This window comes from Oncorhynchus gorbuscha, linkage group LG24 (assembly GCF_021184085.1).
Source record: "Oncorhynchus gorbuscha isolate QuinsamMale2020 ecotype Even-year linkage group LG24, OgorEven_v1.0, whole genome shotgun sequence".
Taxonomy (NCBI): Eukaryota; Metazoa; Chordata; class Actinopteri; order Salmoniformes; family Salmonidae; genus Oncorhynchus; species Oncorhynchus gorbuscha.
The window spans coordinates 26,498,353-26,526,311 of record NC_060196.1 but is presented as its reverse complement, the minus strand read 5'-3'; the positions used below and the strand labels follow the sequence as shown (position 1 = coordinate 26,526,311).

At 44.2% G+C, this 27,959-nt stretch overlaps 1 protein-coding gene across 2 annotated transcripts in view; it reads left to right on the top strand.

Annotated features, from left to right (window-relative positions):
• The window catches only part of LOC124012920 (angiopoietin-1-like), a 61,592-nt gene that overhangs the window by 9,057 nt on the left and 24,576 nt on the right, over window positions 1-27,959 (top strand). The window contains exons 2-6 of one of the 2 annotated variants that reach the window (XM_046326978.1): window positions 17,737-17,892; window positions 18,943-19,064; window positions 20,285-20,517; window positions 25,210-25,334; window positions 26,272-26,373. In XM_046326978.1, the coding sequence (XP_046182934.1) occupies window positions 17,737-17,892; window positions 18,943-19,064; window positions 20,285-20,517; window positions 25,210-25,334; window positions 26,272-26,373 (738 nt within the window). Of the gene's footprint in view, window positions 1-17,736; window positions 17,893-18,942; window positions 19,065-20,284; window positions 20,518-25,206; window positions 25,335-26,271; window positions 26,374-27,959 lie in introns of both variants that reach the window. The other variant, XM_046326977.1, reaches the window with a different exon arrangement.

Below are 27,959 nucleotides of genomic sequence, written 5' to 3'. Positions count from 1 at the left end.
GACCACGCTGGGTTATGATGATGTTACAGGGTTTAAACCGAGCTCTAACTGTGCCGGTCTGGTCTGCCTGGGGATATATTCCATATGATATGACTATGAGCTGAGCTTCCACAGCTCCAAGGGTTGGGGTTTTGCTTGAAAGTAACTGCTTTCTCTCCATGTTGACATGTGGATTGCAGATTAGAGAAAAAAAAGTATCATTATTATTTATAGTTATTATTTTACACAACGTGATCTCTGGGTTGTTGGTTAGGATTTGAAACTAGCTGTACAATTGCAGGAACAATGGCATATCTTATGACTTGTGACATTTTTTGGATTGTGTAAATACTGAATATTATAGACATCGTTACACCGGAATGACCTGAGGTCAGACCAAAGCAGCTCCATCTGGTGAAGGCTACTGTACCTCTCCCTGCTGCTTTGTTTTCATTCCACTGCTGTTCAGTAGGCACCGCAACTGAGGAAAAAAGGGCCTGTTTCCAGTGACTGCCTCTGCGGCCTCCACGCCATTGAAACCCCCCCCTCTGGGGCACGATGACTACCGCTGTCAGCACAGACGCATAACATCGAAGCCCCCTGTCCAGAGTCCAGACCCGCACAGCTGCAGATGATACATTGTCCAGTCTAGCTGTGAGATGGGGATGAGGAGGCAAAGGAGAAGTGTCTCATCATTTAGACCTGATGTAACAGTGTGGCTGGTTGTGTGATGAACCCATAGCAAAGGAGGGAAGGGGGGCCATGGTTTGACTTGGGAGTTTATATAGGAGGTTTCTCTGTTTGTGGGGGTAACCCCGGATGACTTGAGAGTCTCTAAATGATCGCTTCTTCACTTAGCGGGATGCTAGGGGGAAAGATAAACATGGACATGCCGCTGAATGTAACAATACCTTGCAATAAATGGCAGTTCAATTTGAATAGAAGAGGCATCAGCTCTGATAGGTGTTTAGCTGACACTGGCAGTGAGGGAACATAGTGGTTATTATTTTGTGATGAGAAAGGCTTACCATATTCACAAACTTTGAGATTGCACACATACCAACTTTATCATGAGGCAAACTAATTCCATCTATGTCTGAAATGTGCTGGCAGAGATAAAGATACCCCAAATGTTTGGATCGAATCACCCACGTCCCGTGGGTTGATATTCCTGTGTGTTCTACGGCTAGGAAGATTGAGACAGCAGTGCCGAAGGGTTTACTCAGCCATTAGCGGCCACGTTCCTACTTGGATGAAGCCCAGTGGAAACGTTCCCATGTTTGAGAGAATGACAAGCTCGATTCCTCGGAAAACTAGAGAACTAGGGGTCCAGTACGAGGGCAGTTGAATTTGTTGAGTTTGTTTTGTTGTTTTGGTTTCATTCCCATGTCTTGGATGAATGCGTATGTTTCCTCTCCCATACGTCCAGATACACATCATTAATTGGGGTAATTAATTTCAAGGATTTGCGAAAATAGACATCCACACACAATCAAGGCTGCACAATATTTATTTTCTCTCTTGATGAATTCACATGACTGATGCTAAGTGACCTGAGCTCAACAGAAGGAAGGAAAACAGCAATATATGGTTATTACTATAATATCATATCATTGAATTATATGATGAGTGATTAATAGAATACTACTGTTCCTTATCGAGTTTTTCAGACCGGGTGAAAATACTAATGTATTACTATACATGGGGCAAGTATAGAAAAGCCAGTAGTAAAGGATTTTGGAGATTCATCAGGGTGTTGCTACTGGAATATGGTCATATAAGATAGCCAAATAATCCTGGTCTAGACCAACTCTAAGAAATCATTTGCAGAATCTTGATTGTAATAACAAGCAAGCCTTCCACATCACAGCACCCGAATCTGAAAGAGAAATGTAAACATTTCTGTTGGACGAGATCCCTGCGGCCGTTCGGAGAGGAGAGTTGAAATTCAAAGCAAACACTTTCTCCGTCCCTCTTGTCATATTTCGAGTAAGTTCATGTTTACAAGACAGGATATCAAAAATTAATTGCTTCTTGGTTATGTTAACTTATTTTGGGCTTTCTTGTGAAATTGGCTCCTATCTTAAACTTTTTACCTGTCTGTCATTGTCTGTACATTTTTAGTAGCGTGTTACCTTGGTTGCCGAGGATTGTGTTTCGTTTAATACATGATATTGTTGAAGCCCTTGAATTGATGTGTGAGATCTCTCTGTCATTGGTTAATAATACATGTATAGTAGATGGATAGGCAAAGTATTCCAACCAGATAAATGATTCCAATCACATAAGAATTAATGTATCTGATGGATGAAGTAAGATCGAATTTCCCATAAAGAACAGAAAACTGTTGGCAGTCATGTTTAGATATAGTTTTACTTTTCTCAGGCTTTTCCCCATTTATAAACATTTGACCTTTGTCTTCACAAACTTTTGAATCTTTAATCTGTTTCAAGTTATGCAAAATGTTACTGTCCAAGCATCGGACCTCCATTTCAGCCGACCATTTCAAATATGTAAATCAAATCAAATCAAATGTATTTGTATAGCCCTTCATACATTAGCTGATATCTCAAAGTGCTGTACAGAAATCCAGCCTAAAACCCCAAACAGCAAACAATGCAGGTGTAGAAGCACGGTGGCTAGGAAAAACTCCCTAGTAAGGCCAAAACCAAGGAAGAAACCTAGAGAGGAACGAGGCTATGTGGGGTGGCCAGTCCTCTTCTGGCTGTGCCGGGTGGAGATTATAACAGAACATAGCCAAGATGTTCAAATGTTCATAAATGACCAGCATAGTCAAATAATACTAATCACAGGCAGAACAGTTGAAACTGGAGCAGCAGCACGTCCAGGTGGACTGGGGACAGCAAGGAGTCATCATGTCAGGTAGTCCTGAGGCATGGTCCTAGGGCTCAGGTCCTCAGAGAGAGAGAAAGAAAGAGAGAAAGAGAGAATTAGAGAGAGCATATTTAAATTTACACAGGACACCGAATAGGACAGGAGAAGTACTCCAGATATAGCAAACTGACCCTAGCCCCCCGACACATAAACTACTGCAGCATAAATACTGGAGGCTGAGACAGGAGGGGTCAGGAGACACTGTGGCCCCATCCGAGGACACCCCCGGACAGGGCCAAATAGGAAGGATATAACCCCACCCACTTTGCCAAAGCACAGCCCCTACACCACTAGAGGGATATCTTCAACCACCAACTTACCATCCTGAGACAAGGCTGAGTATAGCCCACAAAGATCTCCGCCACGGCACAACCAAAGGGGGGTGCCAACCCAGACAGGAAGATCACATCAGTGACTCCCACTCAAGTGACGCACCCCTCCTCGGGACGGTATGAGCAAGCCAGTGACTCAGCCCCTGTAATAGGGTTAGAGGCAGAGAATCCCAGTGGAAAGAGGGGAACCGGCCAGGCAGAGACAGCAAGGGCGGTTCGTTGCTACAGAGCCTTTCCGTTCACCTTCACACTCCTGGGCCAGACTACACTCAATCATATGACCCACTGAAGAGATGAGTCTTCAGTAAAGACTTAAAGGTTGAGACCGAGTTTGCGTCCCTCACATAGGCAGACCATTCCATAAAAATGGAGCTCTATAGGAGAAAGCCCTGCCTCCAGCTGTTTGCTTAGAAATTCTAGGGACAATTAGGAGGCCTGCGTCTTGTGACCGTAAGCGTACGTGTAGGTATGTACTGCAGGACCAAATCAGAGAGATAGGTAGGAGCAAGCCCATGTAATGCTTTGTAGGTTAACAGTAAAACCTTGAAATCAGCCCTTGCCTTGACAGGAAGCCAGTGTGGGGAGGCTAGCACTGGAGTAATATGATCAAATTTTGGGGTTCTAGTCAGGATTCTAGCAGCCATATTTAGCACCAACTGAAGTTTATTTAGTGCTTTATCCGGGTAGCCGGAACGTAGAGCATTGCAGTAGTCTAACCTAGAAGTGACAAAAGCATGGATTAATTTTTCTGCATCATTTTTGGACAGAAAGTTTCTGATTTTTGCAATGTTACGTAGATGGAAAAAATCTGTCCTTGAAACAGTCTTGATATGTTCTTCAAAAGAGAGATCAGGGTCCAGAGTAATGCCAAGGTCCTTCACAGTTTTATTTGAGACGACTGCACAACCATTAAGATTAATTGTCAGATTCAACAGAAGATCTCTTTGTTTCTTGGGACCTATAAAAAAGCATCTCTGTTTTGTCCGAGTTTAAAAGTAGAAAGTTTGCAGCCATCCACTTCCTTATGTCTGAAACACATGCTTCTAGCGAGGGCAATTTTGGGGCTTCACCATGTTTCATTGAAATGTACAGCTGTGTGTCATCAGTAAAGTTAACATTATGTTTTTGAATGACATCCCCAAGAGGTAAAATATATAGTGAAAACAATAGTGGTCCTAAAACGGAACCTTGAGGAACACCGAAATTTACAGTTGATTTGTCAGAGAACAAACCATTCACAGAGACAAACTGATATCTTTCCGACAGATAAGATCTAAACCAGGCCAGAACTTGTCCGTGTAGACCAATTTGGGTTTCCAATCTCTCCAAAAGAATGTCGTGATCGATCGTATCAAAAGCAGCACTAAGGTCTTGGAGCACGAGGACAGATGCAGAGCCTTGGTCTGATGCCATTAAAAGGTATTGTACCACCTTCACAAGTGCAGTCTCAGTTCTATGATGGGGTCTAAAACCAGACTGAAGCATTTCGTATACATTGTTTGTCTTCAGGAAGGCAGTGAGTTGCTGCGCAACAGCCTTTTCTAAAATTGAGAGGAATGGAAGATTCGATATAGGCCAGTTGTTTTTTATATTTTCTGGGTCAAGGTTTGGCTTTTTCAAGAGAGGCTTTATTACTACCCCTTTTAGTGAGTTTGGTACACATCCGGTGGATAGAGAGCCATTCATTATGTTCAACATAGGAGGGCCAAGCACAGGAAGCAGCTCTTTCAGTAGTTAGTTGGAATAGGGTCCAGTATGCAGCTTGAAGGTTTAGAGGCCATGATTATTTTCATCATTGTGTCAAGAGATATAGTACTAAAACACTTGAGCGTCTCTCTTGATCCTAGGTCCTGGCAGAGTTGTGCAGACTCAGGACAACTGAGCTTTAAAGGAATTCGCAGATTTAAAAAGGAGTCCGTAATTTGCTTTCTAATAATCATGATCTTTTCCTCGAAGAAGTTCATGAATATATCACTGCTGAAGTGAAAGCCTCTCTTGGGGAATGCTGCTTTTTAGTTAGCTTTGCGACAGTATCAAAAAGGAATTTCGGATTTTTCTTATTTTCCTCAATTAAGTTGGAAAAATAGGATGATCGAGCAGCAGTAAGGGCTCTTCGATACTGCACGGTACTGTCTGTCCAAGCTAGTCGGAAGACTTCTAGTTTGGTGTGGTGCCATTTCCGTTCCAATTTTCTGAAAGCTTGCTTCAGAGCTCGGGTATTTTTTGTGTACCAGGGAGCTAGTTTCTTAAGAGAAATGTTTTTTGTTTTTAGGGCTGCATCTAGGGTATTGCGGGGTATTGTTAAATTGAGTTCCTCAGTTAGGTGGTTAACTGATTTTTGTCCTCTGGCGTCCTTGGGTAAGACAGAGGGAATCTGGAAGGACATCAAGGAATCTTTGTGTTGTCTGTGAATTTATAGCATGCCTTTTGATGTTCCTTGGTTGGGGTCTGAGCAGATTATTTGTTACAATTGCAAACGTAATAAAATGGTGGTCCGATAGTCCAGGATTATGAGGAAAAACATTAAGATCCACAACATTTTTTCCATGGGACAAAACTAGGTCCAGAGTATGACTGTGACAGTGAGTGGGTCCAGAGACATGGACAAAACCCACTGAGTCGATGATGGCTCCGAAAGCCTTTTGGAGTGGGTCTGTGGACTTTTCCATGTGAATATTAAAGTCACCAAAGATTAGAATATTATCTGCTATGACTACAAGGTCCTATAAAAAGTGATTAGGGAGTAGGAATTTCATGACTAGAAGCTCAAATCAAATCAAATCAAATCAAATTTTATTTGTCACATAACTCAATGAGTGGCGAAATGCTTGTGCTTCTAGTTCCGACAATGCAGTGATAACCAACAAGTAATCTAACTAACAATTCCAAAACTACTGTCTTATACACAGTGTAAGGGGATAAGGAACATGTACATAAGGATATATGAATGAGTGATGGTACAGAGCAGCATACAGTAGATGGTATAGTACAGTATATACATATGAGATGAGTGTGTAGACAAAGTAAACAAAGTGGCATAGTTAAAGTGGCTAGTGATACATGTGTTACATAAGGATGCAGTCGATGTTGTAGAGTACAGTATATACATATGCATATGAGATGAATAATGTAGGGTAAGTAACATTATATAAGGTAGCATTGTTTAAAGTGGCTAGTGATATATTTACATCATTTCCCATCAATTCCCATTATTAAAATGGCTGGAGTTGGGTCAGTGTCAATGACAGTGTGTTGGCAGCAGCCACTCAATGTTAGTGGTGGCTATTTAACAGTCTGATGGCCTTGAGATAGAAGCTGTTTTTCAGTCTCTCGGTCCCAGCTTTGATGCACCTGTAAAACTGACCTCGCTTCTGGATGATAGCAGGGGTGAACAGGCAGTGGTTGGGGTGGTTGATGTCCTTGATGAGCCTTCCTGTAACAACGGGTGGTGTAGGTGTCCTGGAGGGCAGGTAGTTTGCCCCCGGTGATGCGTTGTGCAGTCCTCACACCCTCTTTTTTGAGGGCGGAGCAAGGCGGTGATACAGCCCGCCAGGATGTCTCGATTGTGCATCTGTAGAAGTTTGTGAAATTTCTTCAGCCTCCTGAGGCATCTTCACGACGCTGTCAGTGTGAGTGGACCAATTCAGTTTGTCTGTGATGTGTATGCCGAGAACTTAAAACTAGCTACCCTCTCCACTACTGTTCCATCGATGTGGATAGGGGGTGTTCCCTCTGCTGTTTCCTGAAGTCCACAATCATCTCCTTAGTTTTGTTGACGTTGAGTGTGAGGATAGGCCGTCTCGTCGTTGTTGGTAATCAAGCCTACCACTGTTGTGTCGTCCGCAAACTTGATGATTGAGTTGGAGGCGTGCGTAGTCGTGGGTGAACAGGGAGTACAGGAGAGGCTCAGAACGCACCCTTGTGGGGCCCCCGTGTTGAGGATCAGCATTTAACCACCTGGGGCGGCCCGTCAGGAAGTCCAGTACCCAGTTGCACATCGAGACCCAGGGTCTCGAGCTTTAAGCTTGGAGGGTACTATGGTGTTTGCCGAGCAGTCGATGAACAGCATTCTCCAGGTATTCCTCTTGTCCAGGGCAGTGTGCAGTGTGGTTGAGATTGCATCGTCTGTGGATTTCGGTAAGCAAATTGGAGTGGGTCTAGGGTGTCAGGTAGGGTGGAGGTGATATGGTCCTTGACTAGTCTTCAAAGCACTTCATGATGACGGAAGTGAGTGCTTAGTCGTTTAGCTCAGTTACCTTAGCTTTCTTGGGAACAGGAACAATGGTGGCCCTCTTGAAGCATGTGGGAACAGCAGACTGGTATAGGGATTGATTGAATATGTCCGTAAACACACCGGCCAGCTGGTCTGCGCATGCTCGGAGGGCGCGGCTGGGGATGCCGTCTGGGCCTGCAGCCTTGCGAGGGTTAACACGTTTAAATGTCTTACTCACCTCGGCTGCTATGACGAAAACATTTTTTTTAAATTGTAAATTGAAATTTGCTATCGTAAATTTTAGCAACACCTCCGCCTTTACTGGATGCACGGGGGATATGGTCACTAGTGTAGCCAGGAGGTGAGGCCTCATTTAACACAGTAAATTCATCAGGCTTAAGCCATGTTTCAGTCAGGCCAATCACATCAAGATATGATCAGTGATTAGTTCATTGACTATCATTTACCTCTTTCCTTACAAGGCTTCAGTGATGAGTCAAAGCACTGGACCTCTATCCCAGCTGACCCATTGATCGATCCTCCTTCTGTCACGTTAAGGCAGAGGACGAGAGAGAGGATGAGAGGGGATGAGAGAGAGAGAGAGAGAGAGAGAGAGAGAGAGAGAGAGAGAGAGAGAGAGAGAAGTCAATTAAATTGGAAGATCTGCATTTGCACCAAAAGCATAACAATAGGAGCCAATTGGAATTTGGAAGTCCTTATTTTCATTACTGCACAATACTCTAAATCAGATAGATTTTAGGGAGTTTTGGAAACAAAGAAAACGCCAAGTCTTTAGAGTTTTCACCAGTGGGCACGCTTCTCACTTTTGTCAATTTGTTGAGCCTAGGAGCTTTTGATGGACAGAAAGTGGTGTATTGGCTCTACTTGCCAAATGATTTTGGGCACTGGTTTTATATGCAATGATTTGGGTTGGAGATGGTTGGTTTGGTTTCAGGTTGTGTACACAAGACTAACTATGTCCTTGGAAAAGGATAACAGAATGAAATCAACACAACAGCATTCTGACAGAAAGAGAGAGAAACAGAGAGGACAGCTTTGGGTCCTGGCAGTGGACTGGTTGGATTAGAGTGTGATTCCCTTTGGACTCTGGTCAAAAGTAGTGCACTACAGTATATAGGGAATAGGGAGCAATTTCGTTTTGGTACATGGCAGTCACACTCTGTCCATGGATCAGTTAAGCCCTGGAATCAGCACCCAGCAGGGCTTCAATAATGAGTCATAGCACTGGACCTCCATTCCAGCCGACCAGGGGCCTATTGATCGATCCCCATTCTGCCACGTTGAGAGAGAGAGAGAGAGAGAGAGAGAGAGAGAGAGAGAGAGAGAGAGAGAGAGAGAGAGAGAGAGAGAGAGAGAGAGAGAGAGAGAGAGAGAGAGAGAGAGAGAGAATCACGATTTGGTAAATGCCTTGTATCTAGCTGTGAGGGTAAAGGTTGTAGAAGGTAACTTTGATTTCAGCCTGAGTTGCTCTCCTAATTCGTATCCTCTCATGGTCTCACTCACTGTCTCGAAGTGACTTATATACAAACAACCCACTACATTTTGGCTGAAGCTGGGGCAATGAGACAATGAGTTATATTCTATATGTATGCTGTTTGTAAAGAATTATATGCAACCTCAATTTAAGCAACCCATTAAAGTCCTGGGCATTGAGTTTCAGAGAACGTATTAAATCCCCCCTTCACTGTCCTTTGGCGATAAGAAGGCGTTAGCACATTTGCTGGCATCATTCTCAAGGTGCCCTGTGCTGTAGTGTGAGGTGCTAATCGACAGTAATAGCTCCTTTACCGTATCCACTTGAGGCTTCTCAGATGGTTGGGGCCCGTCAGTGGGAAATGCAACCCAGACACCCATTAGCCAGAGATAAGCTAGGCTACAACAGAGCACAAACGGTATGTTATAAACTGGGTGGTTTGAGGCCTAAATGCTGATTGGCTGACAGCCGTTGTGTAACAGACCGTATACCACGGGTATGACAAAACATTTGTTTTTACTGCTCTAATTACGTTGGTAAGCAGTTTATAGTCGCAATAAGGCACCTCGGGGGTTTGTTGTATACCTCAGGGGTCTGTGGTAAGGGCTGTATCCAGGCACTCCGCGTTGCGTCATGCTTAAGAACAGCACCTTTAAACGTGGTTTATTGGTCTTATACCACAACCCCTCGAACCTTATTGCGTAAATATACCACGGCTGTCAGCCAATCAGCATTCAGGGCTCAAGCCACCCAGTTTATAAAGGGAAATCATGCACACTCTAGAATGCCCTTCAAGCCAATCAGAAAGGAGTATTCAACAATGCCATGGTATAAGTAAGCAACAAGCAATGCGTAAATCAATCACACAACCTTTACCACCTTTCCACTCATGGCTCTGATAATGATCCGCAGTCCAGGTAAGAGGTTAAACCTGACACCACAGTTATGGCTAACCTTGATGGATTTGGAGTAACCCTCAGCCAATGGGCTGCGTGTGGAGTTTAACCAAGTCCTCCAGCTGCTGCTAAGCCAAGCTGAACTGGTTCCTCTGACTCAGATAATAGCCCATATTCCTATCTAACAAACGTGAATTTCGATCAAAGAAACAGAGTGATTCATTGGCCTAAAGCTATTTGTATTTATCTGCTGTATTTAGATGGAACATATATTCTATTTTTTTTTTCCATTCAAATGACATTGCATTGTTTCAGATTGAATTTGAGTGCATTTTTTTCGGATGACTTGTGTTTTTGTGTCTGGTCAGATGTCATGAAAATCTGACTTTGGCATTTAACCAAGAGTGGAGCACACCAGTGGAGCACACCAGTGGAGCACACCAGCACTGCATGCATAGCATGCACTTTAATGCATTTCATCATCGCTTTCCCAATTCCCCTCAAGGGTATATGCCTCTCTACTCACTTTCTACCACTGAAGGACACTATTTTCTTTCTCCTGATTTCTAATCCTCTGCTTCTCACTGTCTGGAAAAGCACAGGGGAATAACTTAACACCCACATTGGGCTACTTTGCTTCTTCCCATGTGGTATTTTTACATGATGGGCCGTGTTTGTGTAATCTTGTTTCTCCTTGGTACTTTCCGTTTTATGACCCTCGCCAGATTGAGTCCTGGGTCAGGCACATTCCCTGGGAGACTGGCCATATGTTGATGAGCGCTGAGCTTAAGTTTCTGGAGGGCCACCGGCGTCACTTCCACCGGGGTCTCTCAAGGTGACTTACGCAGGGTGCAAGCAAGGCATATCAGACAACTATTTACACCGATTCGTTTTAACGGATTGGCAAACTGTTATAAAGAGTACAAGCTGCTTGTGAAGCGTTTGAAGAGTACTACAGTGTATCACCATTAAAGGCACAGGTCTCCAAAGAGAAATACTTGCCATCCAAGTCGTGCCACGAGCCTGAGGTTATCGATTCAGACTGTTTCAATACGTTATAATATCGGTGTTTCCGAACCATGTAGGTTCCAGACTCGTCATGTTCTTTCCAAACTCCTGTACCCTAGTGTGACACTTAAATCAGTCTGTTGTACTTCACAGCCAAAGGGAGCTCCGTTGTATCTGAAAGTGGGCCTGAAACAACGCTACACTTAGCTTTTATATGAATGCCGAGACAGGGATATTGCACTGAACGACTATTTCCACGTGGTAGACATTTCCCTGATGGCTGATGGGTAGAAAGATGTCACAGTTTTAGGATTGAACTGTCTCTGCTCTGTCTGTGTTATTGTACTGTATGTTCACGAAACATTGAAATCCATCCTTTATATAGGCAAGCAATATGACAGTTGAGTATTTCCCTATTTGTAAGTGCCAATCTTTTGAATATGTTATACACATTAAAGTGATTTCTCTCTCTCAGCTTCAGCCCTTTATACCCCAAGATAATTCTAGAATGCTACTGTAGATTACTGGGAATTTTCTCACACATTTCAAATAAACATAAACATAAAGTCGCTCAAAAACAAAGTACAAATGACAATTACAAGTTAACTTAGTTTTAAAGAGCACAACCTCTTCCTTAATATGACACCACATTAGTGTCAATAGCAATAACAGTAATTTTGTCTTCCATTGTGTAAAAACTGTTACGTCTCTCGTCGGAAGGCATGGACCAAAGCGCAGCGTGGTAAGTGTTCATGATATTTATTGATCAAAACACTCGAACAAAAAAACAAAGTGAAAAACGAACAGTTCTCTAAGGCAAATAAACTATACAGAAAACAACGACCCACAAAACACAGGTGGGGAAAAGGCTACCTAAGTATGATACCCAATCAGAGACAACGATAGACAGCTGCCTCTGATTGGGAACCACACTCGGCCAAAAACAAAGAAATAGAAAACATAGCAATAAAGAAACTAGAATGTCCACCCTAGTCACACCCTGGCCTAACCAAATTAGAGAATAAAAGCCTCTATGGCCAGGGAGTGACAAAGACACTCACTATCAAAAAAACATTAACACTGAACACAACAACAAAAAGTATTTAAAATTGTAGTAAATTTGACTAAATTACTCACTTAAAATGTACCAAGTATAATATATAATACTTATAAATATTATTTACATATCTAAAATACGACCAGAGGACGATATTCAGAAAGTATTTCAAAACCCACACAAAGTAGGCTAGTGGAATGACAACATTTCTTACTTCTGCAACAATGTAAAAATTCAAACAACTATTCAGAGACCATTTAAAAAATATATGTAACCTCTCTCAATAAGATTTAGTACAGACCAGGCCTGACACAAAATGTAGAAATAGTAGCCTACTTTGACAACAATTCAGTGAATGCCGTATTAGATAGAGACAGATAAAGAGAGACACTACAAAACACAACAACTGTTCCGAGATTTGTAGGACAAATTCATATTTCACACTGTCACTTTAGTGGTTGCATTTAGCCTACAACATGTCATGGAACTTCTGGAAGTACTGCCCCATCCTGCAAAGGGGCACAGAACACGTAGAGCACCCAAAGGAGGTTTCTACACATCTCCCACTCTTTGCCCTGCGTCCACTCCGGATGCACACCAAACACTCCCTCAGGCGCCCTTCAAACTTCACCTGCTTTCAAAAGAGTTACAACTCAGTCCACACGCCCTGGTGCCACAGTCTTGGCTCCCCTCTTCCTGCCACTGTAGCCATATCACAAAGTGAATGGACAAACTGCATTTTGAATGCCTTCAGGGACCAGTGCCTGCGGTTTCTGGGAAGGGGCCTTTGCAGGTTCCCCCACACAATATATGCATTTACGGTGGCAATGTTGAGCATCCCCCGAAACACATACTTCCACTATTTTCTGCCTGGCGCGTCCAACATTGTAATAGCTCCTAAATTGGTCAACATGGTCAACCCCACCTATTTTATTGCTGTAATCCATTACAAGCTCTGTTCCTCGCACCTCCAAAACCCTTACCACTTTTACTTTAGGCCCAGGCTGTGTGGTACTATGGTGAATGGTGGGGCAGACACATGCCATGGAAGGCTTCCCTCTCGGATGTGTTCTCCCTCTTCCCCTCCCTCTTCTTCCTCCTCTCGCTCGGCTTTGTCCTCTCCCTCCTATTTTTCCTCCTCCTCTCCCTCCCACTCCACTCATTTCTCCCTCCTCTTCACTCTCCTATTCCACTCTCCCTCCAATCTTCTCTCCTTCACTCTCCCTTCCTCTCTCCCTCCTCTCGCTCTCTCCCTCCACTCTTCTCTCACTCCCCTCCTTGCTCCACATCTCTCTCCCTCCACTCTTCTCTCACTCCCCTCCTTGCTCCACATCTCTCTCCCTCCACTCTTCTCTCACTCCCCTCCTTGCTCCGCATCTCTCTCCCTCCACTTTTCTCTCACTCCCCTCCTTGCTCCACATCTCTCTCCCTCCACTCTCCTCTCCTTCACTCTCCCTTCCTCTCTCCCTCCTCTCGCTCTCTCCCTCCACTCTTCTCTCACTCCCCTCCTTGCTCCACATCTCTCTCCCTCCACTCTCCTCTCCTCCCTCCTTCACTCTCCCTTCCTCTCTCCCTCCTCTCGCTCTCTCCCTCCACTCTTCTCTCATTCCCCTCCTTGCTCCACATCTCTCCCTCCCTCCACTCCCCTCCTTCTCCTCTCCTTCACTCTTCTCTCCCTTCTCCTCTCCCTCCTCCACTCGCTCTCTCCCTCCACTCTTCTCTCACTCCCCTCCTTGCTCCACATCTCTCTCCCTCCACTCTTCTCTCACTCCCCTCCTTGCTCCACATCTCTCTCCCTCCACTCTTCTCTCACTCCCATCCTTGCTCCACATCTCTCTCCCTCCTCTCGCTCTCTCTCTCCATTCTTCTCTCATTCCCCTCCTTGCTCCACATCTCTCTCCCTCCACTCTTCTCTCATTCCCCTCCTTGCTCCACATCTCTCTCCCTCCACTCTTCTCTCACTCCCCTCCTTGCTCCACATCTCTCTCCCTCCACTCTTCTCTCACTCCCCTCCTTGCTCCACATCTCTCTCCCTCCACTCTTCTCTCTCCCTCCTTGCTCCACTCTCTCTCTCACTCCCATCCTTGCTCCACATCTCTCTCCCTCCTCTCGCTCTCTCTCTCCATTCTTCTCTCATTCCCCTCCTTGCTCCACATCTCTCTCCCTCCACTCTTCTCTCACTCTCCCCTCCTTGCTCCACATCTCTCTCCCTCCACTCTTCTCTCACTCCCCTCCTTGCTCCACATCTCTCTCCCTCCACTCTTCTCTAACTCCTATTTGTCCCTGCCTTTTGCTCCAGAGCCCTGACTCTCCACATCACTTCCTTCACTTTCACTGACCTTGAGGAACAGAGGAACAGAGGGAGAGGAGAGGAGCAACAAATAGGATACAATTGTGGTCAGGAACATAAACTCTCTCTTTCCCCTCACACTGCCTCTCTCTTCCTCCCTCTCTTTCTGTTTTTCAACTATACACATACTCTCTTCCTAATAAGGAGTTTCCATAATAAATTCTCTCTCTCTCTCTCTCTCTCTCTCTCTCTCTCTCTCTCTCTCTCTCTCTCTCTCTCTCTCTCTCTCTCTCTCTCCAATCAACTCTTGCTTTCTTGCCCGACAGACTAACTACAGAGTTCGCCAATGTTAGCTGATTAGTTACGAAGCTGGGACAGCTTCCAAATGAATTGCATTGGTAGAAACAGGATAGAACAAGCAACTTGTTAGCTGGTTATGTAAACAATTAGAAACTGGGTGGTTCGAGCCCTGAATGCTGATCGGCTGACAGCCGTGATATATCAGACCGTATACGGGTATGACAAAACATGTATTTTTACTGCTCTAATTACGTTGGTAACCAGTTTATAATAGCAAGAAGGCACCAAGGGGGTTTGTGGCATATGGCCAATATATCACGACAAAGGGCTGTGTCCAGGCACTGAGAACAGCCCTTAGCCGTCGTACATTGGCCATATAACACCCCCCCCCACTCGTGCCTTATTGCTTAAATATCCAACTCGTCATATGAGCTCCGCTGAAGAGGCATTTACTACCCTAACACGACAGCTAAGCTGTCAAATAATAGGAAAACAAGGCAATGTATAGCCTATAAATATCTGCACCTAGACAACATGACAACCCATGACAACCCATGTACTTGCTAGCAACAGATTGCTAGCAAGCACATTTTGCACTATTGACACAGATATTACTGTTGGTAAAACAAGGCCATTGGCGCCGCTATAGTAATTTAACTGTGGGAATTCTGTGGAAATTCTGTGGGAATTTAACTGTGGGAATTCAAATATGTTCGTTTTGTGCACATTACAAACCATAATTGAGACACAAAATACTATTTTATACCTTACAGTCTGTACAGTTGAAACTTCTACAGTTTATAGCCCTTCACAAACATACTGTACCTGTATATGGGTTGAAAATGGCAGATTTGGGCACTGATAAGAGCCTGTACAGTAATACTCTATAAATTATGTCAGCGCTCAGGCTCTGAGCTTTACAGGGCTTTATGGTCTTTGACTGAAAGCCATTCTGAATTTGAGCACCGCATGAGACAAGAATTGCCCCCCTCTAATTGCACAGCCTTTGCACATGTTGCGTTGTCTCAGTGAGGGAAATGCTGTAAATGAAGAGAACTCGATGTATTTTGAAAGATGAGACGTTGACGATTATAATAAATACCACTTTGATGTCATACAAGGAAGACAAAAACCCTGTCAGTCCAAATGTGCACTTCACATTTCCATATCGTAAAACCCATGTCATATACAGTCCCCATGTTTGTGATCACTATTTTTGATGTACAGTTACAAGACGACACGGGTTGTTCTGAACAGAACGAGCCCATGTTTGTCTATTGTAAAAATGTGCCGCGGGAACACTCACCTGGATGCACGCATGACTCCTTTCTATGCGTACCAAACATGACGCTGCGTTTCCCTGAATTGCCCTGTGAATGCCTAATACTGTAAGATGATATTTTATAACTTGGCTAGTCATTTTGGCAACGGAACAAATCACTCAGATGATGCCCACCTGACCCAGATTGCGATTTATAATAGGCCGTTTTTAGATTGCGTGAAAACAACAGTTGTTGTGTGATGCAGGAGATACGGGGTTGTGTTCCGAGAGAGAAAAAAACTACTACAAGTGTGCTTGCTCTAGTTTCTCAATGCCACAGCTAGGAGAGCTATAAAAAAAACCGTATGGTTTAAGATTCTTCTTTGAGTCATAAAAGCGCATTGAAATGACTTTGTGCCCACTTTGGAGAGGTGTGTCATGTGGCCGCTTGGAGACACCAGATAGTCCTTTCACGTGTTGTGTTGCACCTCACATGTTCCAGGAATATTCGCCTCGTGTTACGGACGGTATCGAGAGTGTTTTCAGGTTGCGCTATCAACAAACGCAAGCGAAGCGTACAGTAAATGTCGAATGAACATAAAATCACCAGTGTAACGTTTGGATTCAGTCTCGTGCCGAGGTGAACGGTTAACACAATCTCCAAATGGTTCCCTTTCAAATTGCTACCATGCGTGTACATATATGCATTTCATGTTTCTTCTTCATGAAACATTGAAATGTATCCGTAGATGTTCATTCCCACACGGGTAAAGGGTTAATGACGAAACTTCTACGGTCTTCAAAGTTTAAACTCTCACTCATGCACTAGCTGTAATGGGCATGAAAGCCAACATAAGGTCTGAGCATGAAAGTCTAGACTATCCCAGTGCCCGTGTTTTCTAGAATAGGACTAAGGGCCGCTTAACGTGAGTCATTCAGGCCCCTGGAGGCCACACATTTAAGGTTCCTTTAACCATGTCGTTTTGAGGGTATCATCGGACATCGCGGCTAATCTGACATTAGAAACAATCTGTATTTTCCGAGGGATGGGAAAATGAAGCGAGAGACTTTGATGTCCCAAATGCTTTCTTTAAGAGTCTCACGGCAGCAACATAAATCCTTCACACTGGAGTGAGTAGTGGAGTTTGGCCGGTGACATCTCCGTGTGTGCTGTTCTTCTCGTTCAACGAAGTGTATGTGTACCCCGAACAGTTGCCGAGTAAGGACATCAGTGCATGCCACACTGCGATGTTTGTAACTGGCTGGTGCGTTTCTGAAAATACCCTACTAGATAGTGAGCTCAGAAAGGCCACTGTCAGATTGACCAAATCAAACAGGCCATCTAGATTATTCATGAATGTTTTCAAAAGTGTCAGTGCAGATGGTGAAACGTAACAAAGCCGATCATCACCGCAGGTGCATGAACTGACTGTCCTGTCCCAGCCTCGTCATCCGTTCCCTTATGGGGGATGAAAGCGTGCTCTCAAGATAAGCACCAGTGGGTATCTGGCCATCTCTGTCTCTTCCTTCCCTAGCTAATGACCTACATCTGGATCCACCTATATCCTGAAGCTCATTCTTCACTTTCTGATTCCCCAAAGAAGAGGTTTTGTGTTAGAATAATGTGGTGGAACGACAGAATCAACTCAGTTGATCTATGACATGGAGATACTGATGAGAAGGCCTTAGAAATGCCCATGTGAGTGAGGGGAATGTTACAATGATTAGAGAATGTATGAGATTTGAAGCTTGATCAACGTGGATGGGAGCCATTTGTCAGGCATGTTCTCTCTTTCAACTGTAAAGTGATTGAATGCCGTCCCGCAACTGTCACTGTTTTCAAACGTATCTCGTATTTTGTTGTGTCTGCATGATTTACAGCGTCTGTTTATCCTCTGCCACTTTCCTTTTTCAACATACCCCAGTTTTGTTGAGTCTGCATTATGGGCCGTCTGTTGTAGTCTGTTTCATGCTCTGTGTCTCATCCATCCTCTCATCATCTATCTTCAGATTGAAAACGACATAAAGGAGAGCATGAAGACAGAGATGGCCCAGTTGCAGCAGAGTGCCGTTCACAACCACACGGCCGCCATGTTGGAGATGGGCACCAACCTCTTGTCCCAGACGGCCGAGCAGACCCGCAAGCTAACGGATGTGGAGACGCAGGTACTATATGCCCCTAAGCTCCTCACACTCCTGCCGGGAACAATCTCACGCACCATAGACTCAGCTATTCCACATTAAACCACCCCAAAAAAAGCAAAAGGGGGAACTGGCCAAAGAAAATATGGATGACATGTAAATACCTATGCTCTCTTCATAAAAATAAAAATGGTAAAACATTTAAAAAGTTATCAATTTTAGATAAAACTATACTAAATATAATCACGTCACCAAATAATTGATTAAAACACACTATTTTGCAGTAGCCTCAACAGCCCTTTGTAGGGTAGCGCCATGGTGTACTGTAGCCGGAGGACAGCTAGCTTCTGTCCTCCTCTGGGTACATTGACTTCCACCCAAAGTTATCAAATTATTATTACAGTACTGAATAAGCATAAGCTACAGCTAGCTAGCACTGCAGTGCATAAAATGTGGTGAGTAGTTGACTCAAAGAGAGAGAAAGACAATAGTTGAACAGTTTTGAACAAATGCATTTCTTCCAAAATGAGGGAGAAGCAAGAGAGCAATACGACGTGGCTGTGTGTTTACGCATGTTCTGTTGAAAATAGAATAGAAACTCTTGTTTGTGTCACTGTCTGTCACCTCAAATTTGTCTCTCAACCCGTGTCCGTTGTAGCAACCTCATGATGGGTAGAAGGAAAATTTGAGTATCATGTAGTAGCCTAAACCCGTCGCTGTTACATTGAACTGGGAGAATGGAATATGAAGCCATGCTCACGAAGAAAAGAATCACCCTCCCTCATCTTAAACGGCACTGACCGCCACTGGTGCCTATGTTTAGGTTTCAACTTCTCTTGATACTTGGGGAGCTTAAGAAGGAAGGGGACAAAAGTGGTACTTGTGGGGGTAGGTTTTGATAAGCAAAATTACTGAGTATTACCATGTGTCAGAACAACCTCTCTTCATGCAAAACCTATACTTTATTACCTCTTCCTAAAGAGGAGCTGATGATTTACATCTTACCTACATTTTGTTTTGCTGGAACATCTCTAGAAGGCAGGATACCGCTAACCTATTTCTGCCTTGGGGCAGGTTCTGAACCAAACCTCCAGACTAGAGATTCAACTGCTTGAGAACTCCCTGTCCACCAACAAGCTGGAGAAGCAGCTCATGGTGCAGACCAACGAGATCAGAAAGCTCCACGACAAGAACGGGTAAACTCACAGGCCACTAACACAATGTGAAACATCATTTAAAGACATCATGCCCTTCATGACTCCAGACACAAACTCATGTATAGACAGATCAACTCAATGTGCAACAAGACACCCAATCCCGTGAAGTATAACAGTATGAAGTCCATGAGTCCATATTTTCCTAGATGGTCTTTGAAAGCTGCACTTTAATGATGTTGCAATGGGAGTAATCGAATGTGGCTTTTGGATGGCTTTTCAGAGTCCAGTTTGTTTAGTTTGTCTCTCATCGTCTGCTTAAAAGCTCCCTCCCATCCCCAGTGTTTACTGTAAATACAGTAACACAGCTGTACTGAATTCTTCCATTCATAAAAATATATATATACTGATTCCTATATTTGAGAGCTGCGCTCAAGGTTTATAGACATGGGTTCCACATGAGGTTGGTGGCACCTTAATTGGGGAGGATGGGCTCGTGGTAATGGCTGGTAATTGCCTCCGTTCCAGCCATTATTATGAGCCGCCCTCCAAGAGTAGCCTCCACCGAGGATTCCTTTACTGGGAGCAATTTTCAAAGATTGCGCAATTCTGAAATCACCTCCCATTTAAACATTTGATTTTATACATCAATTGAATGCAAGCGGAGTAGTTCTGAATTTGTTCATCAATACGACGTCAGCCTGTATCATCTTTCAGACTATATCATTTCCCAGACATTATTTATCTCATGAAAGACCATTGGATACGGTTAGAGCTCAAATTAGTCTGCAAAGTTTCTGATGAAATGTATGTATATGTGTTCATTGTCTGTGTGCAACTCATGGTGACTGAATGCACTGACATAAAGAATTGTATTGCTATTATGTCTGGGCGTAATGTATATAGTTGGGTCTCCATAACACATGTTGCCACGGCTACAGTTCAGAACATGTTTTAGGCTCGGGAGAAGGGGATACGCCGGAAGCGGATTTGGTCTGATAATTCACTTGCTTGATCCATCAAAAGAAGGCAGGTAGAAAATAACTTAGAACGTGATGGAATTCGGCTGTTTTTGACAAGCACAAAGAAATACCAGTAATTATTTGGTAACTGTTATGTAACTACCATACAACTATGTAAGCAGCAAATCACGAATAGAGGACTAATCCGAAAGTTGGTTATATCTTCAGTTTACAGTCATCTATAAACTAAAGCTATAGGTCTAACAAACCTTCCCTATGTCGGGTCTTCCGTCTCCCAAGGTTCATGGAGCAGAAGATGCAGGAGATGGAGTCTCGTCACCGGGAGGAGCTGGGGACGCTGCGGGAGGAGAAGGGAAGCCTGCAGGCTCTGGTGGGGAAACAGAGTGGGGTGATCCGTGAGCTGGAGACCCAGCTGACCAGGGCCACAGGCAACAGCACCGCCATGCAGAGGCAGCAGCAGGAAATGATGGACACAGTGCACAACCTCATCAGCCTCTGCAACAAGGACGGAGGTATAGTAGCTAAGGGTCTCGTGTTGACAGACTTCACACTGTATTGTCCTCCAAGAAGATGCCTAGTTGGGAGCTGCACCCTGAAGAGAAAAGTCAAAACATGTGCATGTGTGTTATTACAGGTGCAAGATGTTTAAAAAATTGATATGTTATTTAAAAGAAGGTGCTTGGAAACTGTTTGGGCTCTCAAAGATGAGAGAGAGGAAGGAGCTGCCATGATGCCAATACGATAAACATGGTTCCATACAGAGAGGCACAGTGATGCCCTTAACCTCTGCTCGAGGGGGAAGCCAAAGTGGTCACTCATCACTCTAGTTGCTCGGTGTGGTGCTCTCGTTACGGTAATGGTTTATCACGCTTCACCGTGACAGCCTAGGCTGTGGTTACCGCTTGAGTGAAATGTCAAACAGCCACCATTTTGAGTAATCAACTCTTTTTCTTCGTTCGTGTCTCCCCGTGGCGATAATAAGGGACCCTTCGGTCCACCTCTTGACCCTGACAGCAACATGAGCCTCATGTTTAGTCAATGCAGTGAACTCATTGCACCCCCTCCAACTCAACACAACAGCACAATCCCAAACCCACTTGATCCCAAGCTTCCCTCGATCACATTCAGTCACAGGAGATTTCAAGTAAATGTGTGTGCTGGGATTGGTGGAGTGTCTAGCGAGAAACCTTGCACTATGTTCATGTTCCCTACTTCCTGCTGTGACGGCCCAAGACCCCACACTGCTTCCTGTGGCTGTTCGCCCGTATGAACAGGAAATGAGCAGGCATGAATAGATATCTCAGACACGGAGAGTGGATATGTGCATGACATGATTATCTCGTGCTACTTCATAGCTTTATTGTTCTATGCAAAAAGACTCCCTAGCGGCTTAATTTCATAGCTCTGACAGTAGGAACACTTTATGGCAGATGGTCCTTTGAGTGTCGTTTAAGCTGTCTACTGAATGGGTCATATTAACTAATCCCTGTGTATTAACTAATCCCTGTGCCGTGCCATATTGTGACCCAAATATGTTATTAGGGTTTCTTAAGTCTCTAAAACTGTTTGCCAAATGAAAAACAAGTAATTAACTGACATGGAAAGACGTCCACGTTTGCCATGTTCCATTAGTTGCCAGTAATCCATTTAGTAAACACCTCTGCAACTTTGTCACCTAGTCAGCCATGTAATCTCCCTGTCAGCTCGGGGTGTTTCTTTGGGTCACTGGGGCATCCAGCCTCCCAATTTGATTGGTGGTTGCTTTAACAAGAGGAGAGTGAAATTAAACAATGGACACCCTGGCTCTGTGGTTTGTCCCATCCTCCTCCACGGTGGCACTGAGGGCTAACCGGGCGCTGGGGTCACCTCTTCACCCCTGCCGAATAATTCAACCTATAATGGCTCCTAGGGGAGGTTGCAACACTTCCGTTCCCCACAGTGTCTAAATCTAGATGTGATGATGCTCCGTTACAGGGGAGGATTTTCAGGGGGAGGATTTGTTTGTTTACCAAACAGATTTGTGTTTTTGTTCGGGGAGGGTCAGCTTTTTGTGCCATTGGATGGCGTCTATTCGAGTTAGGCTCTGTTTTGAAAACTGACCCCTAGCATTTCCTTTAATGCTCAGATTCAAATCATCACTGACAGTTACTATGGGGAACATTTTAAAAGGGGAGTTTAGATGCTAAACATATGCCCATAAACATTGTTACAGAAGTTGGTCAAGAAACATACTTCTCAATATTTAGGCTTATTTATACTGAACAATAATATAAATGCAACACGCAACAATTTCAAAGATTTGACTGAGTTTCAGTTCAGTCAATTGAAATAAATTCATTAGGCTCTAATCTATGGATCTCACATGACTGGGCAGGGGTGCAGCCTTGGGTGGACCTAGGAAGGCCATAGACCCACCCACTGGGGAGCCAGTCCCAGTCAATCAGAATGAGAATGTTTTATTACAGACAGAAATACTCTTCAGTACCTTTTCCACTGTATTATGCTCTGAACTCTAATCCAACCATCTCTGGTGCAGCCAGATGCCACTGAGCTCACGTTTGGGTCGTCATTATTACCTAAATCTTTCGAGAGTGCATTGAGCCAAATACCGTTAGTAGTGGTAATTGACCTCAGTGTTGGAACGCTCTTCAGAATCTCTGGGCGCTAAATATGATTTTCTTTTTACAGTATTCTATCATCCAAACCTAATGAATGCCATCAATCATTTTTTACAGCCGGGAAAGCCATGTCTGGAGGGAATATGATCTTATTTTAATTATCCGCATTTAGCTCAGAGTTCTATGAAATGCTTCAAAATGGCATTTATCTCGTTGATTGTATATAGCGTACAGTAAATCATTAGATGTTTTCTACTAAGGCCTTTTGTGATGTAACTATGCTCATGTTTAAGCATACTCATTTGTCTTGAAGTGACACCTGACGCTGCAAAGATACTCTGGAGCAAGTAGAGAGATTATCCATGAGGTGTGTATCGGCACCGTCTATCATGGACATATTCCAGACTTCTATTGACCCTATTTTTGTTTGCTTGTCTTTCCCCCAGATATTTGTTTGTGGTTTTGAGTCCATTTTATTTGGTTTTTAGCATCCTTTCACATTTAATTGAGTCTGCTAGATCTGTCGCAGTCCATTTTGGTTCCTTTGTTTCCACGTGTGTCCATTTGACTCCATGGGGTGCCTTCTGGGTCCACAGTGAGATGTATAAAGGGACCTTTTCAATCCCCAGGGGGTCTTTGAGGGGCCTCTCGGGGCTGCTTGGGTCCATGTAGGTTCATGAGAGTCTTTTTAGATCTGCGTCACAGCCTCTCTGGGTCCATTTGGGCTCATTTGGCAAGGGTACTGATTTATGCAAACACCCAGCCCTGCTATCCTTTTCACATGAACCCCCTGCTGAATACAAGTCCCCACTGAATCACAAAATATTTGTCTGTAAATAAATATTGGGAAATACCTCATATTTTCAGAGCCAGGCTGCAAGCTCTTCAAGGGTGCCTCTCCTATAGCAGGGAGTCACCAGTCTCTGGTTGACTTTGACTGCACCGTTTATTGTGAAATTTGTCCTCACTGTGACAGACTGTGAGTCAGAAGGTTCCCCTTTGACACCGACCTCTCCCACCTCTCTAATGCGTCCTGCCATCTCCCCGTATGAAGTAAATTGCGTCACGACAGGGCCGGCCTTTAGTTGTGTTAGACTCCGCAGAGCAAGGTCCTACTCTATCAACCTGTCACGGTGGGATATTCTTGTCGCTGACACTCAATACTTCATCAAAATGGCCTAAATAATATGCCTAACCTACAGCCTGTGTCTCGACTGACTGTTCAGCTGAGGAAGGGGGATCAAAGTGGAGTCTAAGGATCACTGACACGTTTCGCTTTCCAGTGACATCCCCTTTGCGTAAACAATTCCAATAGTAAAAACAATGGTGTGAAAACTGAGATTCGCCCCCTCGTTTTGGAATTGTAATTTCCATCGATATAACAAGGACTTGGAGGGTAAATATAAACCACTTGTTATAACAGGAACTTGAAATGTATAGCTTGTAGTATTTTGTCCTAGGCCCCTTGCTTGGGTTCAAAAATATTGCCGCCATAATTATATACAGATGGAAATAGACCCAGCTGCCTGTTCGAACAGGCCTGTCAAAGTCAGATGCCCTCGTTCTGGGCGGGAGATCATCCACTTGACAAACTGCTTTTATCTTGCTAATAAGCCATCCAGTCACCCTCTGATTTTCTCATGAGCTATATGGATATCCACACAGAGAACGTGGAGTTCGGCTTCTGTGTCACTTTACTTACATATTCATTTTCTGGAATGTAAAGATGGTAATCATGATAAATGTACACTGCCGGTTTTGATATTACAAAAACCCCACTGCTTGATGGCTCATATGGGACATGAAACCTATAAGGTAGTCAATTATTTATTTAATTAGCAGGATCAAAATTGACATATTTGTATATAAACTGAACATAAAATATGTCAACTGTAAAGTGCTGTGCCATGTTTCATGAGCCGAAGTAAAGGACATCTGTCGTGTTTTGTTGTGTGACAAAACTGCATATTTTAGAGTGGCCTTCTTGTTTGTCCCCAGCACAAGGTACACCTGTGTAATGGTCATGCTGTTTAATCTGCTTCTTGATATGCCACACCTGTCAGGTGGATGCATTGTCTTGGTAAAGGAGAAATGCTCACTAACCGGGATGTACTGTAAATGCAGCCAACTTGACACAACGATAAGAAGCATTGGAGTGGGCCAGCATCCCTGTGGAACGGTTTCGACACCTGACGAATTGAGGCTGTTCTGAGGCCGGGGGAGGGGGGGGGGGGTGAAACTCAATATTAGAAAGGTGTTCCTAATGTTTGGAATACTAAGTGTATTTTGGTAATGGATAGCGCCCAAGTGCTGAGCACAGGGCTTTTAATAACCTCATTGACACCTGTCAGTCAAATATATAATTTGAAAATAAAGACATATGGAAGTTGCTTGTTGACACTTGTTGATAGATTGTTTGACAGTCTGAAGGCAATACAACTGCTGCAGTTTAACATTCAAACACCACCTCTGTGCGACTGTTTTTTTTTTAGCTTAAAAGTACTATTTTCTGAAGTCTTTCTAGAACCTGAATTTCCACAGCATGAAGTTGTGATGCCAAATATGTACCTCGTGTTTCCTCAGTAGTCCCAAACAGCACGAAGCGGGTGGACGAAGAGAAGAAGTTTCGGGACTGTGCCGATCTGTACCAGGCTGGTTTCTACAAGAATGGGGTCTACACCATACATATTAATGCCCAGGAGACCAAAAAGGTGGGCAGCCAGTCAGAACTTCACACAGAGAAAATATCTACCATTTCATCACTTTAAGCAGCTCTTTGATAAGTGTTTAGGGTGTTTTTTGTTACTAGAGTGAGCTTCAACTCTGTCCAAGAAAGCCAAAGACATTGACCCACTTGAGAGCAGCAAGTGAAGTGGGGCTATGGTAGTTATTGGCTGCATCAGTGCTTCAGGAATAATCGAAGGCTCAAAATACACCCTTGGCAGCCTGACGAGGGCCAGGGTTTACAAGAGGGTGGCGGGGGAGGGGGTGAAACAGGTGTTCACCACCTCCACAGGGTGCTGCCAGGCCTCAGACGGATGGCAGGGAGGTACGAGGGGGAGGTTGGCGGAGGAGTGAGGGATGAGGGGGAGAGAAAGGAGAAAGGAGAAAGCCTCGTGTCTGGTTTCGGAGAATAATTCTGTCAGGGGCTATACCTACTTAATTATACCCAGACCGGGCACTGTGTGTTCAGCTGGGGTCTTGTCCGAGGTGATAGACCTCCTCCAGACCTTCTCCACTACTCAAACAAATAGCACCACAGCAGATAGATACCCCTGTTATCAGCTTACACAGCGGCCAAGGGTTAAGGGTCATGTTCCATCCAGGTGTCCAGTGGTATGTGTCCTGCTCCACTGGCCCCGTCCGCTTAAGTCTGCACCAGGCCTGTGATTGGGGTCACCTCCTGGGAGTTGTTGGAGGATCAGGATACATTGATTACATTTGAGTAGGACTCACAATACTTCGCCCTGATGATACATGAGAAGGACTGTGTCCTGGAACCGATGATTCATAGAAAGGAATCACTAGTTAGGCCAATTTAACCTATCATGTCTATACTTGTGCTCTAAATTGTAAGATAAGAGCATGTGGATTGTGTCTGTAGGCAGCCTGAGAACTTAATGACCAACGGGGAATGTGTGTTTACAGGTGCATTGTAACATGGAGACCGCTGGTGGCGGATGGACGACCATCCAGCGAAGAGAGGACGGCGGCCTGGACTTCCAGAAAACGTGGAAGGAGTACAAGACGGTGAGACGAGAAGAATAACAAACAGCCAAACTCGAAAGCACCACACGCACAAGATAAAGCCATGCATGAATGAGGGGTCTGTTTCCAACACACATCCTCTGCTACAGTAAATTATAACAAATGGGCGTACTCTCGCCTCTCTCTCTTGGATTTAACATGTTGATAAAGAGTGAGGTAGGATTCCCTTGTATTCTCAAGAGTGGCCAGGCCCGTGTGGAACACTCCTACAAAATCTGTCCTACCCAGCAACACCAGCTGTATCTCTGGTACATCTGTACACAGGGAGGGATTCCTCAGCCCTCGTATTAGAGACTCTAGCTTGGGTGTCGGAGGCTGGCACGAAATCCAACCCAACCCTGGGCCTGACACGCTGTTGTTATTCATTTCAAAACAGGACAGCAGTTGTCGGAAAACGATACATTTGTTTAATCTCACGTAACAGCGCAAGGTGTTGTGATCATCATCGTCCATTCGATACGGGAATAGATATCGACTGGTGCGCTAAGAGGCTAAGCTCTGTTTTGCTTTTAGGAGCGATGAGCTACCCCATTGCCATTCCAATTAGCTGTAGCGTATACTAACATAACGTAGGCATCACAGCAGCTGGAGACCAGATTCAATATGGAGGGTGTTTTAATTACCAATCTGAGCACATGGTAACAGGTGATCTGCAGAGGGTAAATATAGATTTGACAAGGGTGAAAAGGGAAAGGTCAAAGAGGTACAGACAGAAAGTCCAGCTGGTTAGAAGCAGTGAGGGAGCCATGGCACCCCTAGCCAAGCATGGAGAGCGTGGAATACAAGTGGCAATGGAATCAGCACGGACCCTAGCACCGCCACCGAATACTGGCACACCTTTGGCTCCCTCAGAGGCCCTTCCTTGAAGAGTCTGTTAAGTGATTGATATTGTTTTATTGTGTGATTCAATTCACTGCTGTTGGTCTCTGTGGGCTTTTGCACGTAAATTCAAAACACTTGAAGGATTCATAAATCTTTTGGGCAAACTTTATTGGGCTATTCCTATTTTGTGGGAGGATGGAGAGCACTCTGGCAGTGACCCCTACAATTAGTCGTCAAGTATGTGATCTTATCACCGTAATGTTTATAAATACATTAGCAGTACTAGATAGAGTATATGTAGCAGGATAACAAATGTGTTCTTTAACCGGTATGAGACACAAATCAATTTGACAATTTGCAATACCTTATTAAGTAAATATTAATGTCTAAGTTAGTATTTGTCAGAATGTATGGCAAACTTTATGAAAGAACACTTTCTATCAATCTTTATCGTTTTAAGAAAAGGTTTACTTCTCTACCCAGCAATACTTCAAAACCTCCTCTCTGAAATTCCTGGTAGACGCATTCATCCAAGTTTGCGTGTGAATGAACCCTCTGGTGTGGAACATTAAGGGGGAACCACTACTGTTTGAGTCCAACCATCCCAACCACAAGTCAGGTTTGCAGAGGTGAAACGGAATCACAAGGGGAGGCCTTGGACAGCGCTAAAAGGCAGATCAGTCGGAAGTCAGATTGAGTCAGGGACGTGGCCCAGCCACTTTCTCCTTCCACCCACACAGCAGGAC